This window comes from Pezoporus occidentalis, unplaced genomic scaffold (assembly GCF_034315485.1).
Source record: "Pezoporus occidentalis ecotype Australia unplaced genomic scaffold, CSIRO_AGI_Poc_V1 ctg71, whole genome shotgun sequence".
Taxonomy (NCBI): Eukaryota; Metazoa; Chordata; class Aves; order Psittaciformes; family Psittacidae; genus Pezoporus; species Pezoporus occidentalis.
In genome coordinates, this window is record NW_026916062.1 from 1,856,100 (window position 1) to 1,871,555 (window position 15,456).

At 39.1% G+C, this 15,456-nt stretch overlaps 1 protein-coding gene across 1 annotated transcript in view; it reads left to right on the plus strand.

Moving 5' to 3' along the window:
- Nucleotides 1-791: 791 nt before the first annotated feature.
- The window catches only part of GRXCR1 (glutaredoxin and cysteine rich domain containing 1), a 42,721-nt gene continuing 28,056 nt past the window's right edge, over nt 792-15,456 (plus strand). The window contains exons 1-2 of the mRNA XM_062642428.1: nt 792-1,187; nt 3,944-3,946. Coding sequence (XP_062498412.1) covers nt 792-1,187; nt 3,944-3,946 — 399 coding nt within the window. The remainder of the gene's footprint in view (nt 1,188-3,943; nt 3,947-15,456) is intronic.

Sequence of the window (15,456 nt, forward strand, 5' to 3'; positions counted from 1 at the left end):
TGGCTCAGTTTTATTTAATAATGCTGTGTTACTCTGTGCAGTGAATTGTGACTAATTGCTTCTCCACTACTCTGCCAGTCTGTGAAAAGGCCAGCATTGCAAAAGACCGAATCAGAACTCCCCACCAAATCTCTGTAAGCATATTTAAAAGGTAAACTTTGGTGAATGAGGTCTGATTGGTAGAGGAATGAAGTGTTTTCATGAAAGAAATGTGCTCATCTCTGACCTCTTCAAGTTTGCAATTTTCCCCTCAGGTGTAATGATAGAATCAACTGGTTGGAAAAGACCTTTAAGATCATCAAGTCCAACCTTTACATTAGCACTGTCAAGTCTACCACTAAACCATGTACAAAACAGGTTTAACCTGCAGATCTTGTGAAAAGCTCTTCCTCTTTGTCTTTCTCAGCAAACAAAAACTGTGTTATATAAACCTGTGTAGTTTCTGTTATTTGGTTTATCACGTGTGGTTTTGATTTTTTATTTTAATCAATAAATATAATTTCTCCCTCTCTTGCTTGCTTTCTTAGTGGCAAAAAGTACACAATGGCTTTTTAATATTTAATTAATGGGATCATTTTACAGGTTTTAGTTTAAAGGTAACCATAGCACAAATACATTCATTATTAACTGCAGAACGGCAGGGTAGCTTCTTGGGAACCCTCTTTAGTATAATATGAGAACCCCTGTCAACAGAAAACAGCGCTGATATTGTTGTTAAGTGTGACAAACTGGCAAATACAATGGGCACCACACTGGAACAATGCAAACTGCTCATATCAATGGAAGAGGCGATGTTTAAAAGTGAGGTGAAGGGAGACAACGAGAGGCTCTCGAGGAAGGTTCGATTCCGTGTTGCATCCTCGCACAGTGGGAGAGTGCTGAAAGAGGTGTATGCCGACGGGGAGGCTGCTGACTCGCTGGACTCTGAGTATGCTAGTAGCTCGGAGACCGACCAAACCAGCCGGCTGAGTGAAGTGGATGGCCAGCAGAATGGACACGTAGGGTCTGAGTGTGACGAAAATGAGAATGAGCAGGACGACTTGCTCATTTTAGTCAGAGCCACTAAAGAGAGAGGTTTTGGTACAAAGCGAGTCAACATCCTCAGCAAAAATGGCACAGTCAGGGGAGTCAAGCATAAAGTCAGTGCTGGTCAAGCCCTCTTTGACAATTTGGCAAAAGTATTTCAGGTAGGTGATGCGGTTCTGCTGGCTTTAAGCCCTGTGTCTGTCCCTTTTAACTCCCCGTGTTATTCTTCCCTTTGTCCGAACCTCTCTCATTTTTGATTTCTCAATATTATACCTCATTCCCATTGCTATCCAATTGCTGCTGTTGCACAGAAGGGGCTCATTGCTCTATCTGGTACACGACAGCTCCACACTCCAAACTGACTGAATCTTTTCTTTCAAAATTGACCTAAGGTTTGCTGAGTTGAAATGTGTAAGCTGTGCTTCCCATCTATGGACCAGGAAAGAAACATAACATAAGAATTAACTGGGGCTTTATTGGAGATCTCTATAGATCCACTGTACACAGACAGATCCTGTTTCCACTCCTATTATATTAGTCCTAATGAGTTTACGATGTTATCTGCTGTCACCCACCTGTAAATATGTATACTTGCAAATTCCATTGTGTTTAAACTGCAAAGTAGATCAAATTAGATGCAGGATGGCAGCAATGATGGTTTTCCCACATGAAAACTTCAGAGGAATTAAACTGTAGTCAGTGGTCTCTTACTAACATCTTTTTTCCATTTATTTTGTAGAAGGAGCAGAATATCTGTATTTGAAAGAGTATATGCCATATTGATGCTTTACACAGAGAAACTGAGGCCTCAGAAAAGTCAAGATGAAAGTTCTAAAAAATTTAGCTCATGTATCTAATTTATCTATATACACCATTCAAGCCTTTATATCATTAATATACCACTGAAAGAGCAACAAATACGAAACTAAACACTTTCTAAAGGTTTTTATAATACAAAATTATGAAGGTCAGTTAAATTAACCTATAATTGGTTTCAAGGCATTGTTTTAAAAAACATTTATGCAGTTTTAAAGCACGAGAAATTTGATATTAGTAATGACTTTTTGTCAATTGAAATGAAATCTTCAGTTGTTTTGTACTTTGAGGCTAAGTAATTTCATAATTCATTTAGGAATGGCTATAGAATAACAGTTTCTTGCTTCTGAGTATAAATTTATTCTCTGTGTTGTACATAACTTATAAGTCTTTCTGTCAATACCGATGTTTATGTGAAAGTTGGATGTTTCAAAGATGAATTAGCTGCTCATTTCTGTTCTTTACATCACATAGCACTCAAGTAGCTTGCTCTCTTTCAAGCCACTCACTGAAGAGTTTGTCCTTGAGTTCTCTACTCTGATAAAATGTGTAAAAAACTCACTTTCTCTAAATAGGTATGAGTTAGGAAGTGTTAACTGGAGCATGTCTGGGTTCTCCAAACTCGATTCCTAACACTTTTCTGTGTTGTTTCACTACATGGAGTACATCATTCCATCTCAGTAGCCTCATTCCCTCCTAAAAGCTTTTTTCTGTTGCATCAGTGACACCTAGATAAGAAATCTGAATCAGCTAAAAAAATGGGCCCATCTGAAGACATACGTACCTTATTAGTGTCCCGGTCACCATACTGTTTCTACTTCTGTTTTTGGGTTGGAAGTTCTTCAGACGAGGTTCATGAAATCAATGTACTTTGATTGCAGTGTTCTTTCTTTTATTCCTAGAAGAGCTACAGCTAGAACCAGCGCTATTGCCATGAGGTGTTTTGCTGGAAGAAAGTAATGCTTGAGAGGAGGCATGGCCATTTGATAACTTCATGAATTTCTATGTAGCTAAGTTTACCACAGACTATAATTAAAACCTGCAAAACACTGAATGGTTTACAAGATGATGAGGATTTTGTATTGACAATATTTTACAGCAGAAGAAAGTGGAAGAATTAAATTGTCAGGTGAAAACAAACAAAACAGTTTTTCATTGAGTATGTAATTAAATTTAAGAATTCTCTGCTACAGGCCAAAAGAATAGAATCATAGAATCACAGAATCAAGTAGGTTGTAAAGACCTTTAAGATCATCAAGCCAAACCATTATCCCAGAACTGCCAAGACCACCACTAAACCATGTCACCGAGGGCCTCATCTACACAGTTTTTGAACACTTCCAGGGACGGTGATTCCACCACTTCTCTGGGCAGCCTGTTCCAATACCTGACCACCCTCTCTGTAAAGAAATTTTTCCTAATATCCAATCTAAACCTTCCCTGGCACAGCTTGAAGCCATTACCTCTTGTCCTAGGCAGGTTTTGAAAGCAGATGTGGGAAAAAAATGGGAAACTGAGCAGCTTCTGCTTAGGCAAGTCTGGATAGCTGATTTCCAGAAGTAGCTGTATATTCTTACCTAAAGCATCTACTGGGTCAAAGACATAGTAATACAGAGAACATAATGATTTGAAGTTTCTACACAAACAAGTTCCCATTTCCCCAGAGATAAGAGTATAGTGAAGCAGAATGACAATTTGCATATCTTTTATGTCATACTGTGAGCCAGTTTTCTGTGCCACATAGTGAACACAGAGGAGAGAAAAGCACAAGGGTTGGCTTTGGGACTGATTTGGAACTGTCTGATCCCAATGTGAAATATGATAAAAATCCATCCAATTACAAGTGAAGTAATGACCTTCAGGGTGAGATTAGAGGATGATTTCTAGTTTTCTGTAAGTATATTCCAGATAAGTAATTGCACAGTAATGCCACTTAGAGAGCACTAGAGTTCTTTATTCAAATATATGACAAAATAGAAATATGTCTTTATTAAAAGATACAACTCAAAATCTCTTGATCTGGGCATTTTTGTAAATTCTCTCCTTGATTATGGGAGGTCATCTGCAGTTACAGGTTTCATTTCTCTTAGGTAAGAACCAGCAGGTATATAACAATAGTTAACATGTACAAAGTCCCTCACCCCTGAGGAGAGCCCATCTATGCCCCTTTGATGATTCAGCAGTAGATGAGCTCATTACACATTTCTAAGAGTCAGTGTCAAAGCAGGTATTTATAATCTGAGCATGCACATGAACTCTTGACACTCCTAAATCCAGAGCACTGATAAATTCTTGAATGCAGACACTTCTTATTCTTATTTAATGGATCACTTATTAACTAAAATGTGCATACAAGAAGCCAAATACTGAGTATGTGTGTATCCTGTGAGAAAAAAACTAAATTTTTGGTGATTTTCTGCAGTGTCAGCATTCTGATTCTTCAGCTTTTATCTGCAAGCTCCTCTACTGTGCTATTACTGTAAATCTACAGATGCTTCCTGTGATAGAGGAGAGGTCCTTTAATACAAATAATTCTGCTCAGATAGTCAGGGATTCATTAAATGGGCTTTGTTAGGTCATGCTGTCAAGATCTTTGGTGTTTTCTGTTAAAATATCTGTGCTAAAAGCACTCATGTATTTTTATGTTCCATACAATATTTTTTTCCATGTTTTCTAACTACAGTCTTTCTACAGAATTGGTTCAGGCAGTTTCTTTCCACACCAGACTCATCTGAAAAAGTCACACCTTCTGTAGTTTTGGGGAATTTTAAGAGAGTGATGTAATACAGGAAGTATTTCTAGATGAAAAGGTGGTTTTAGTTGTTGTTGTTATATGATACAAGCCTGGCCTGAGAATATATATCTCCTGCCAAGCAGGCATGCATCCCCTACTACATCCTCTGTACACTGAGCACTGCTTCTGTATTATGCTTTTATACACTGAGCACTTCTATCAGCAGCAGAACCAGCGATTTCCTATTTTTACTGTTCTCTGAGAAGAGAAGCTTGCAATGACTGTCTGTGTCCCTGGATGTGAGCTGCTCCAGTTCTGTGATAGCCAAAGGCCTGCCCTGCACCACTGCTGAAGCTGCTGTGAGCCCATTGGGAGCAGCTGTGTGTGGCTAGGACCAGCATGGCCATGGGGACAGGGTTGGATAGAACAGGACATGTCCAGGGATTTTCTGAGCTTCATGGCAGGACATTCTGTGGGCAGAAAGGTGAGGGAAAGACCAGCCTTATTGATGCTTACAGGGATCATGGTTTCTATGGCAATCTCTCCAGCCTTTCCCTCCCAGGGGTGGATGCCATAAGGAGAACATTGACATGGCAACCACATCCTGGGGTGGATCCTGCTTGGTGGAGAAGGCAGAAGGCCAGTGGTCATCACTGGAGGGCAGGGATGGTCACATATGTCCACCTGTCATGTGCACCTATCCTGGGACTGGAGGGGTGGCCTCCTACAGGGCTGGCAATACAGCAATCAAACAGTTGAGAATATTTTATTTGTGAAAAATGTGCACTACTGAAAAACCTGAATAACAGAAAGGATCTGGAGCTCCCAGTTTCCCTATTCATGCACCTCCTTAGTATAAGTGAGATTATCTCCGGCTGAAACACTAAAACTGATGGCATCAGCAGCTCTGGATCTGGCCTGGGATGTGACCTGCTAATTGCATAAGAAGCATAAGTCCCTTCTCTGCATATCCAAAGCAATTGTGGTCTTATTTCAGAACATTACTAAAATTTTATTTTCTAATGCTTGGAATACTGTTAAAATGCAGATGGGTATGAGTATTTCTTAAATTTTCCCATAGAAAGTAGTAGAGAAATGGTTCTTGTTTCCTTGAAATAAATATAATTCTCTTCATTTCCAATTTTTATGACTAGGCCAACCCTATGATGTCTTCTAGGTGACACAAAGCAATAATCCTTGGGTTTCCTGCACTAAGTAGTGCAGCAATCATTTCATGCCAGACTGCATTTCCTTCAATGTAATGGAGCTCAGCCAAAGGTTTTACACAGGTGTCTCCTCATTTGCACTGTTTCAGCATGTGTCTGTTCCTCCATTTCTGTACTTACACACTCCACTGGCCTTCCAGCCTCCTCTGAAAGGTCACCTTCTGCTAAATTAGCTACAGATCTCACTCTCAGGCAGCACCTGCTGACATCTATTATGAAAGGGCAGGCCTGGTTAACAAATGTGATTAATGCCTTTGTGAGCATTGCATCAGAGGGCATATGGGTCAAAAGTCAGACATAATGTACCTTGCCTTTACCATATTTTCCAGCTCAGTGTCTCAGCTAGAGCTAACATCTAAGGTTGCCAAGTGCAAGTCAGTGTTCAGCCTGATAAAGAATTAGCTTATCAATGCTTAGATAGAGAGGTAAGAAAGAGTTAAGAATTCGATGGAAGCTTGTTAAGAGGAGAGCTTCTGGGATATTTAGGTTCACCTTTGCATTTCTTTACTTGTAGGTGACCTGGAAAAGTGAGTACACAGCAGGACATGCAGAGTTTACAGATCAGCAGGGCTAGGTGATACCATAGAGAAAATAAAATTAAAGTCAGCAGCAAAACCAACTGTCTCCCAAAGAAGGCAGATACAGAAAAGTGCCATTAAGGAAAGTTTCTGGTTCAATAGTACAAGCAAAGGTTCTAGGGTGAGTGGTGCATTGGATACCACTCCAGTCCCTGGAGCATCTATCACTACAATCCCCCAATCTCTGGGGAAAGGAGAGAGAGAGAGAAAGGTCTGCACTTCCACTGGAGAAATCATGAGGTTGTTCTCCTCACTTCTTCGGTAGATGATCAGAGCTGTCACTCCAGCATCAATGGACTGTGAACTCACAGACTTCTGATAGGACTGGACTAAGATTGTAAAAGGTCTCCTGAATTTTCCCTTCATATTTTTATCCATACACACTGATCTGTGACTCCCAAGTAACCATAGCTTGTAAAATGAAAATACATGCTTGTACCTACTTATAGCAATGTTAGGGAAACCTGACAACAACCTAAAGCCTTAGCATTTGCTGTGGTAATACCGCTTACATGGGTGGAGATGAATCTCAGTGAGCTATAGGTATGTAGGTACTTACTCTGAGATATAATGTTCCAGTCTATGCTTCTAGTGCTAGCAAGTCTAGGAAACTAATTATTGAACAGTGCCACACTGAAATCCACTGAAGAACGGGAAAAATTGTAATGATGCAGGGCATCAAGTGATTATGAAAAGTAAGTTTCTGTTGTTACAGAAAAACTGTTGTTAGGACAAGTGGATCACCACTGGACAAGGCATCATGTACTTTCACCACTTCCTTTGTGCTTTCCTAAGTGCTTTGATCTGTGATCACAGTGCATGGGACAGTGTTTCAGCTAATCCAGCTGATTAAGTCACAGTTAAACCAGGCAGTTTCTGGAGCTGGTGGGTGAGCAGCCACACTGTTCCTTAAAAAGGAAGATGTTTGGGTCTGTGAGATTTTAAAAGGAGTCTGGGGTTAGTGAGTAGTTAGGATATTGTATTGGCATTTATTGTTCTCATAGAATCCTATAAATCAGCTGTAAAGCACTGAGCTCAGACAAGTGTATTATTAGACTGTTCATGATATTTTAGGGTTTGCTGTTATTGGACTTGAAATACATATTTGACATGGACTTGAAATGATCATTAAATAGACTTTAAACCTCTGAAAGTGATATACAAACTTTGAGTTAAAAATGTAAGTAATAGATAAGGGATATCTTGACTTTTCAGCACGCTCAACACTAGGAAGCTTAGTAACAAAACCATGGTTAAATTTGCCACTTCTTCAAGACTGAATCAATAAGTGAAGAAAAAAAAAATTGTTAAACTTCTATGCTGGTGGTGTGATGGGCCTGCACTGGACACATTTCGAGAGCACCACATGGCCTCCAAGTTATCTTTGCTGTGATGCATCTTGATCCTTAAATGAAGATATATAAATGAGGACACGTTCTTGAGACACTCAGGTGCACTGTATGAGACAAAGCAGAGGGAAGCCCTGACACAATAAATATTTCTGCTCTGTGTTCACACATATTTCTGCTTCAGAAGATATAAAAAGCAGGTACTTCGTTTGTTTCTTGAATTACACCTACATTTACAAGTGAGTGAAAATTGTTATGACACTGAATTAATATTTCTCCACTCCCTCCATAAACATATTTTTGTGTTTAGCATAGGCAATGACTACATAAATTGCAAGACAACTGAGAATTAACTTTCACGAATTTTGCAGTAGACATCAAGCATTAGTGGCATGAGCCGTACAATTCTGAATCTGTGCACACCAGCCTTCCCTGAGATAGAGACTGAACTGGCACACTTCCTAGTAAGGGTCTGTGCAACACACTGGAGTCTCACAGAATCACAGGATCAGCTAGGTTGGAAAAGACTTTTAAGATCATCAAGTCCAACCATTACCGCAGGACTACCAAGACTAAACAATTATCACTGAGGGCCTCATCCACATGTGTTTTGAACATTTCCAGGGATGAAAGCAGCAGTAAGGAAAAGATAATTTTGCACTTCATTAGCACATTCTCTCTTCTGTTGTTGTTAGAAAACAGCTAATAACAACTGACTGGTACTGAGTAGTATTGTCTCAGGCTTGCCCCAGCCAGGGTCTCGGTACCTGTGGTCTAAGCAGGCTGTGCAGCCTGTAGGAAAATACAGAGCTGCTGCCCTGGGCTGTGAAAGAGAACAAAATTAAATTGTTCCCTCTTGTAAAGTCTACGCCATGTGTCTACTTTTCCAAACAGAGTCACTTATTAATAAGCCTCATTCCCTTTGCATGACAAAAGGCACAGTACCAAAGAAGGTATGGTGATACTGCAGAAAATATCACTATACAGAATATGTAGTACTAGAGTGAACTAAGACTTCAGGTCTTCAGATTCAAAAAACCCATAGACTTCTGTCTTAGACATCAAGATCCAAAACTGTGATACTCCAAACCTCTCTTTGGTGCCATCTTGTCTCAAATGCAGCAAAAGCCTTTTAGTGATGAAAATTTGACTAGTGATCTGCCTTGGCCTTGTGTCTCAATATCTCAAATATTGACAGGACATGACAGTTACCTCTCACTCATGTCCCATGGAACCACAAAAACAGGCGTTTCTTTGCCTGTTTCACCTGCAGAGGACTTGATGCATTCCTAGTGGATCAAATCCTACACAAACTCTACATAAGCAGACGCTGCTTTGTACAGATTGTGTCTGCAGGAGGCAGTGGTAGGAGTTATACTTTTAATTAGACAGTCACAAGACAGCATGAATAAGTTACTGGAGCAGGAGTGGGACATAGGCTTGCTGATTCCCAACTTGCCATAACAAATACTACTAATATACAGCATCATGCTTGACTTCCATTTCTTCCTTTTCTGCCATTAAGCATTATAGTGATGGCATCGCGTTAGCATGGAGATATTCTATGAAAAAGCTAGAAAAGCTGTGACTTGCTTGCTAGGGACAAGAGGTAGAGAGGAGATTGTATCCAAGTAGCCCAGACATGAGAGGCTGTGAATATACATGTTTTCCCACCTTGTTTCATCCTCTCTCTTTAAATCTAAAAATAAATTTGCTTTCTTTTTGAAAGAAAGAACCAGTGTACTTGCTCTCAGGCAATGTATGTGAATGCCAAATGGAAAAAGACTCCTCCTAGTTGTACTGAGATTCCTGAAACATATTGGCCTCAGGAAATTCTCTGAGCTGAAAATAGTAAAAAAAATGAGAGAATATTAAAAGGAAATACCATATATGTTTGTCATCCTCTTACTTTTAATTATCTGTCTGATAGAAAACCTGGAATACCAGATGAACACTAAGTCCATGCCTACGTAGTGCTCTGGGACTCTTGTATAATGTGCCTTTGTGGAACTGCTCAATAAGGTGCTCAATCTTTGAATTAACATGTAAAATCCTTCATCTTACTTCAAATGGACTTGAAAAAGAGTAATGCTATATAAACAGCCTATGAAAAAAATCTTAGGATGCCAGTACAGAATTTCTTCTATTTATTCTAACAGGATTTTTTTTTTCTGAATTCCCTCTTATAACAGAGATGAAAAAAGTGAACTGATTACTCTTAATCATTATTAGTAGCAATAACCCTTCACTTTTTCAAGCTGTGAAGCTCAACTCAGTAGCTCAGCAGGACAATTAAGAGAAAATATTTTTTGAAGTATTCTTAAAACTAGGAATGTCAAGAAAATTTGGGGCTATTCCCAACCTGCTAGCTCATCTGCTCCTGAATATCTTCATACATTTGGCACAGCACATACAAATTTTGTGGAACATATAAAGCTGAAATAAATTTCCTACAAATATGAGCTGTTCTATATGCTTAATTGCTAGCATAATTTTTGGCCTTTATTTTATGACTCTGCAAGCAAATATTTAAGGGTCCTCATTGCATCTTGAGTGTCTTAGGTGAGGTGTGTTTTAGTTAAATTTACAAATACGGAAGCAAACATTTGGCTACACTGGACCAATGTGTCACAAGATCGCACAGCTTTGCAGTTGTGCAATTACAGAAATAGGGTAATAAGGAAGATGAAACACAGCTCCATTATCAAAAAAAAAAAAAAAAAATTCAACAAAGTGAGGAAGTTTTACCTTAGTGGTATGATTCTCCAGGCATGAGCTAATGCATTGGTTTCATGCCATTATAAGGCATTAGCAAAGTTCTTCTAATAAGTTAATTATATTACAATCCCATCTAATTTACAGATTTCAGAACTTTTTGAGTTCTGAACTAGGATTTGCAATTAATTTTACTAGAAATCTGACACAAACTACACAAATATATATGTACATATGCCCTAGTTACTGTGTTACAATGACCCAGGAAAAGTGTATTTTAGCAGTTGACCAAAACCACATTTCAGGAGTCACCTGCTGCCAATTTAATTGGCATATAGGTGTCATTGAAGACTATTTCCTTCCCTAAGAGAGAAGAAATGATGCCATGCTTTATTTGCAGATAACACTTGCAAGACTTCTCTGGTCTGTCAGCAGCCTGCTCTGACATTTGTCTCCCAGTATTGACAGTTTATTACTCGCTACACCAACACAAGGTACACGATTAACAGCTTGAAATAAATAGTCAAGAAATACCACTTTTTTTTTTTTTTAATTTTTCTGGAGCTATAACCTGTGTTTGGAAGTGTCGTGGTTTAAACCCAGTCAGGTAATTCGTTCGCTCACTTCCCCCCCTTTCTTGCCCTCCCCCTGCTCTCGGAGGGACGGAGAGGAGAATCGAAAAGAATGCAACTCCCACGGGTTGAGATAAGAACAGTTTAGTAACTAAGGTATAACACAAATCACTACTGCTACCACCAATAATAACAATGATAAAGGAAATAACAAGGGAAGAGAATACAACACCTCACCACCAGCCGACCGATAACTTGCCCCCCCTCAGCCCGACCAAGCACCGACCCATACCTCCTCCAGCCCTGCAGTCTCCCAGCCCTTCCGGCTAACTCCCAATTACATCCTGGGCATGACGTGCTGTGGTATGGAATACCTCTTTGGTCAGTTTGGGTCAGGTGTCCTGTCTCTGCTTCCTCCTGGCTTCCCCTCCTCCCTGGCAGAGCATGAGGCTCACAAAGTCCTTGGCCAAACCAAAACATCCTTGTTATCAGCTCTGTTCCCGAGCTGAAAGTCAAAACACTGCACTGCACCAGCTACCAAGAAGGGGAAAAATGACTGCTACTGCTGAACCCACGACAGGAAGCATCGTAAATTTATAGCTTAAGTTCAGTAAAATGTGCTTCAGAATGGAATTTGCAGCTAGAGAGAAAAGGGTACAGCTTTAATCCATCATTGCTGCAACATTCAGTACTAGGTAGTACAAAGCATGAAACTCGGATATCACTGATTTTTTCTAAAACTTGATGACAAATAATAATAAAGCATCCCCATTCTGTTGATTTTGAAAAGGAGCTGGAAAAATACATCTCCTCATCCAAACAAGGTAATATTGTGGTTTTGGTCAACAGAGCAGTTATGTTGTGGAGAGGCTGCCACAGCGCAACTCTTTACAGCCTCCATCATACAAAGCAACAGAAATGGTCACAGATGAGCAGCTGGAGTCAGTGAAGTAGAGACTCATTTCACACATGGCAGAAAGAAGACAGGAAAGCCATCATTCATTGCTAGTGCACATTGTGGAAAGCATTTTAACAACCATAGTACAATTTTGCTTTGGAACTATATCTGGAGACACCATCCATCAGTAATATCAGAGGAGAATGTCTTCTGTACTGCAGAAGTACCACACACAGGCTTATTCTTTCTCTTCTTACAAAGAAATATAGAAAATCTTACTGGCCAATACTTTCACATGGTATATTCTGCATTGACAAATCAGTCAATGCTGGTGCAAAGGCATAGAATTTTTTCTTTGGGATTGACTCCTGCTAGCTGTGCTTGGAATACTACTGATTGATAGTCATCTAACAAGCTTTAAAAATATTAAGAATTGACAGCAGTCATACACTATTACTTAAGTCTATTTCTGCACATAACTTCTGTAAGACGGAAAGCAGTCAGTTTCTAAATCTGCAACTGAAGTTACAGTGTTTTAAAGAAAATGGGATCTTTTCTTGCCCAGTTTCTCATGTCCTGCTCTTGGTTTACTAAAACTAAATGCAAAGGACTCTGCTTCCTAGCCCCACAGGCAACTGCGAAGCATTCTGTTGCTGCTCAAGTGGAGAATGCCATAAGAGACATAATGATCGACACAGCAAAATATGAGACTTTAAACATTATTGCTGGAGTTTTTGCCATGTATCACAGGTCTTAATCTACCTCTTGAGAACTTCCCTTTCTAGGTGTGGGCTGATGCTTTCAATCATATTCTCAAACATGCAGCGGATAAGTCCAGTTGCTCTTCCAAATCCCACCATGATCCAAAAATATAGCCACCTAATATAGTCCCTCCAAGCCCAAACTTAAGCTGTCATAAAGATTTAAAAGAGACAGACGTTTCTAAATGACTTGTTCGGTAAATAGATTCTGTTCATTTAAATCTGTCTGCAAAATTTTGCTGGGGCACCTGGTGTTTTTGTATCTGCTGGGTGGTCAGGCAAACAGACAAACCTGTGTGCTTGGTACATGATGCTCTCATGGATCCTCATGTGAGATACTGTGGGGTAGAAGGGTACTTCTACAGGCCAGTATTTGCAGCTGGATACAGGTGACTGACACTATTTTTTTTTTTTTTAATCTGCTGCCACTGATCAGAAGCAGCCTTGAACCATGTAATTCCTTCAGCCAGGTTGTTTTATCCTCAGCTGCTCCAGCAGTTCTCTTTTGAAGTCACAATAGATAAGGGCAAGAGTTGTCAAAAGAGGAGAGATGTCTTGTGAATTTTCTGACCTGTCTTTCATGCTGTCTCAATTCTCATTTTGGCACAAGGTTACACAACTGGCAGAAGTGTAATCAGTTTGGAGTTTCAGCATTGTTTGAAGACATGATATAATATTAGACTAAAGCTTATTATTGATTTGTCTTGCTGCAGGGGATTAAATGATACCTATGCAAAGGAGACGCTGAAATATTTTTCCAAAAGAAAAACAGATAGCCAATTTAATCACCTCAGTATCTGCAGATGTAGTCGTATTCCTTGACAAGAATGCATTTAACTCTGTGACATGATATAGATTTTAACCCTATTATATGAACATTATGAGATGAAAAGCATGATTATACGAATATCAATTTTTGGTTTATTTTAAAAATAGACATCTTTGGGCCAAATTCTGAATCAGACTACAGCATAGAGCTGTTCACACTGACCTTTCTGAAAAATTACCCCAATCACAGATATGATATATATGGAATAACAAACTTGGCAGTTATTTTGACTAACAGGTTTAGGAGCCAATATAAAGCATACAACATGGTACAGTCTTATTTTACCTGTTTGGTTAAAAAGTAATAAAAAAAAAAGCTTACACCTTAGGGTTTTTTTCAGCAACAATATTTGTAATTCTGCTCCATGGAGATGTGTTCTATTTTGCTCACACAGAAATGGTGGATGAAATGTCTGTCCCCTTTTGTACACCAAAAGGGTAGCAGCTGCAGTATAGGATATTCTAGGGCAGAGCTGGTTTATGTATGCTGTCTAGGAGTTGTATCCTCTATTTCTGTACCAAAATATCAAGCCCTTTATCTTTCCTTTTGGAATCTATTGTATGAGAAAATGAATGAAGCACTGTATGTGTGCAATGAAGATGAATTTTTAATTTAAAGAAATGAAGATTGAGTGTATAACTAGTAATTAACTACTCCAGCTTTAAAAATGGAGGTACCAAAGTGCTTGGTATTATTAAGTAATGAGATAGCTGAGAGTGTAGTTCCAATTAGATTAAGTAATATAGGAGGGAAACAAGGTCCTTCATCACTCAGTGCTAATACAGAACAAAGTAGTGCTATAACAACAGATTCCATTTCATCACTCCTATATATTGAGTGATATAAGGCTCTCTCTCATTGAGGAGTAAAGACTGAATCAGCACTTTATCAGCACTTTGTTGCACTAAGCTTGATCTAACTTTGCCTCATTCAAAGACCTGTGCAAAATTCGTGACAGGGTGCAGAGTGCTTTGTGACTCTATGTGAGTGAATGCTCTGTGTCCACCTGCACAATGGTCATCCTTTTCCTTAACTGTGCAGTACCAATGGCAACTTCACCTTTTACAGAATAGCCTGTTTTTATCTCAGCCCAGATGAGTAACATTTTTAGGTAAAATTTTAATTGTATGAAGTGTCAGGAGGAAAAAAAGTACGTTTGCCAGATGTCTGGAAATGAAAACGAACCATACTGGGAAGGGCAGGGTTTCCCAGTTGTGTTCAACACTCCTTGGGAATTTCAGGATCTCAATGCATCTCACTTTAGCTTCCATTCACAGGAATGCAGTAAAATAATAACTTTTGACAGAAACCTTTTTATCTGCCAAACTTAAAAAAAACCCCAGGTATCTGTATCAAAACCAGACTTCATTTAACTATTTCCTCTGATTTTATTTCTTAGGAAGATCAATTGTGAAGAATGGATTGTAATTTTGAACTTTCTCTGCAATTGCAGTTGAGAATTCTGCAATTTCATATATAATATATAGCATATGTTTCATATATGCTATTACATTCTTGAATTGTATTCCAAATGAGCAGAAGTAGTTCTGTTGTATAAGCCAGACTGACTCTAAGGTGTAATTAATCCATGACGAAAGGCTGAAATATCTGCCAATGGAAATGCAGTAGATTTTCAACTGAGTTAAGTCTAACTGAGATGGGCTTTCCTGAACACCAGTTTTTATATGCTGATTATCTTTAACGCTAAGAAAATCAGCAGTTGCAGTACAGGTGCAAATAAGTCAGAAGTCATTCTTTCTTGGACTCTTGTGCTCTTTCCTATGATATTCTGGTATACAGAAGGTAAGTCTCAGGAAAACAGATCCATTAACCATGCAAAGCATAGCCTGGCAAAGAAGGAAGAGCCATGTAAAATCATAAGCAGGAACTCACCAGCTAAATGTTTTATTCACCAGTCAGAAATATGATGAATCACATTTGTAATAAGCTCA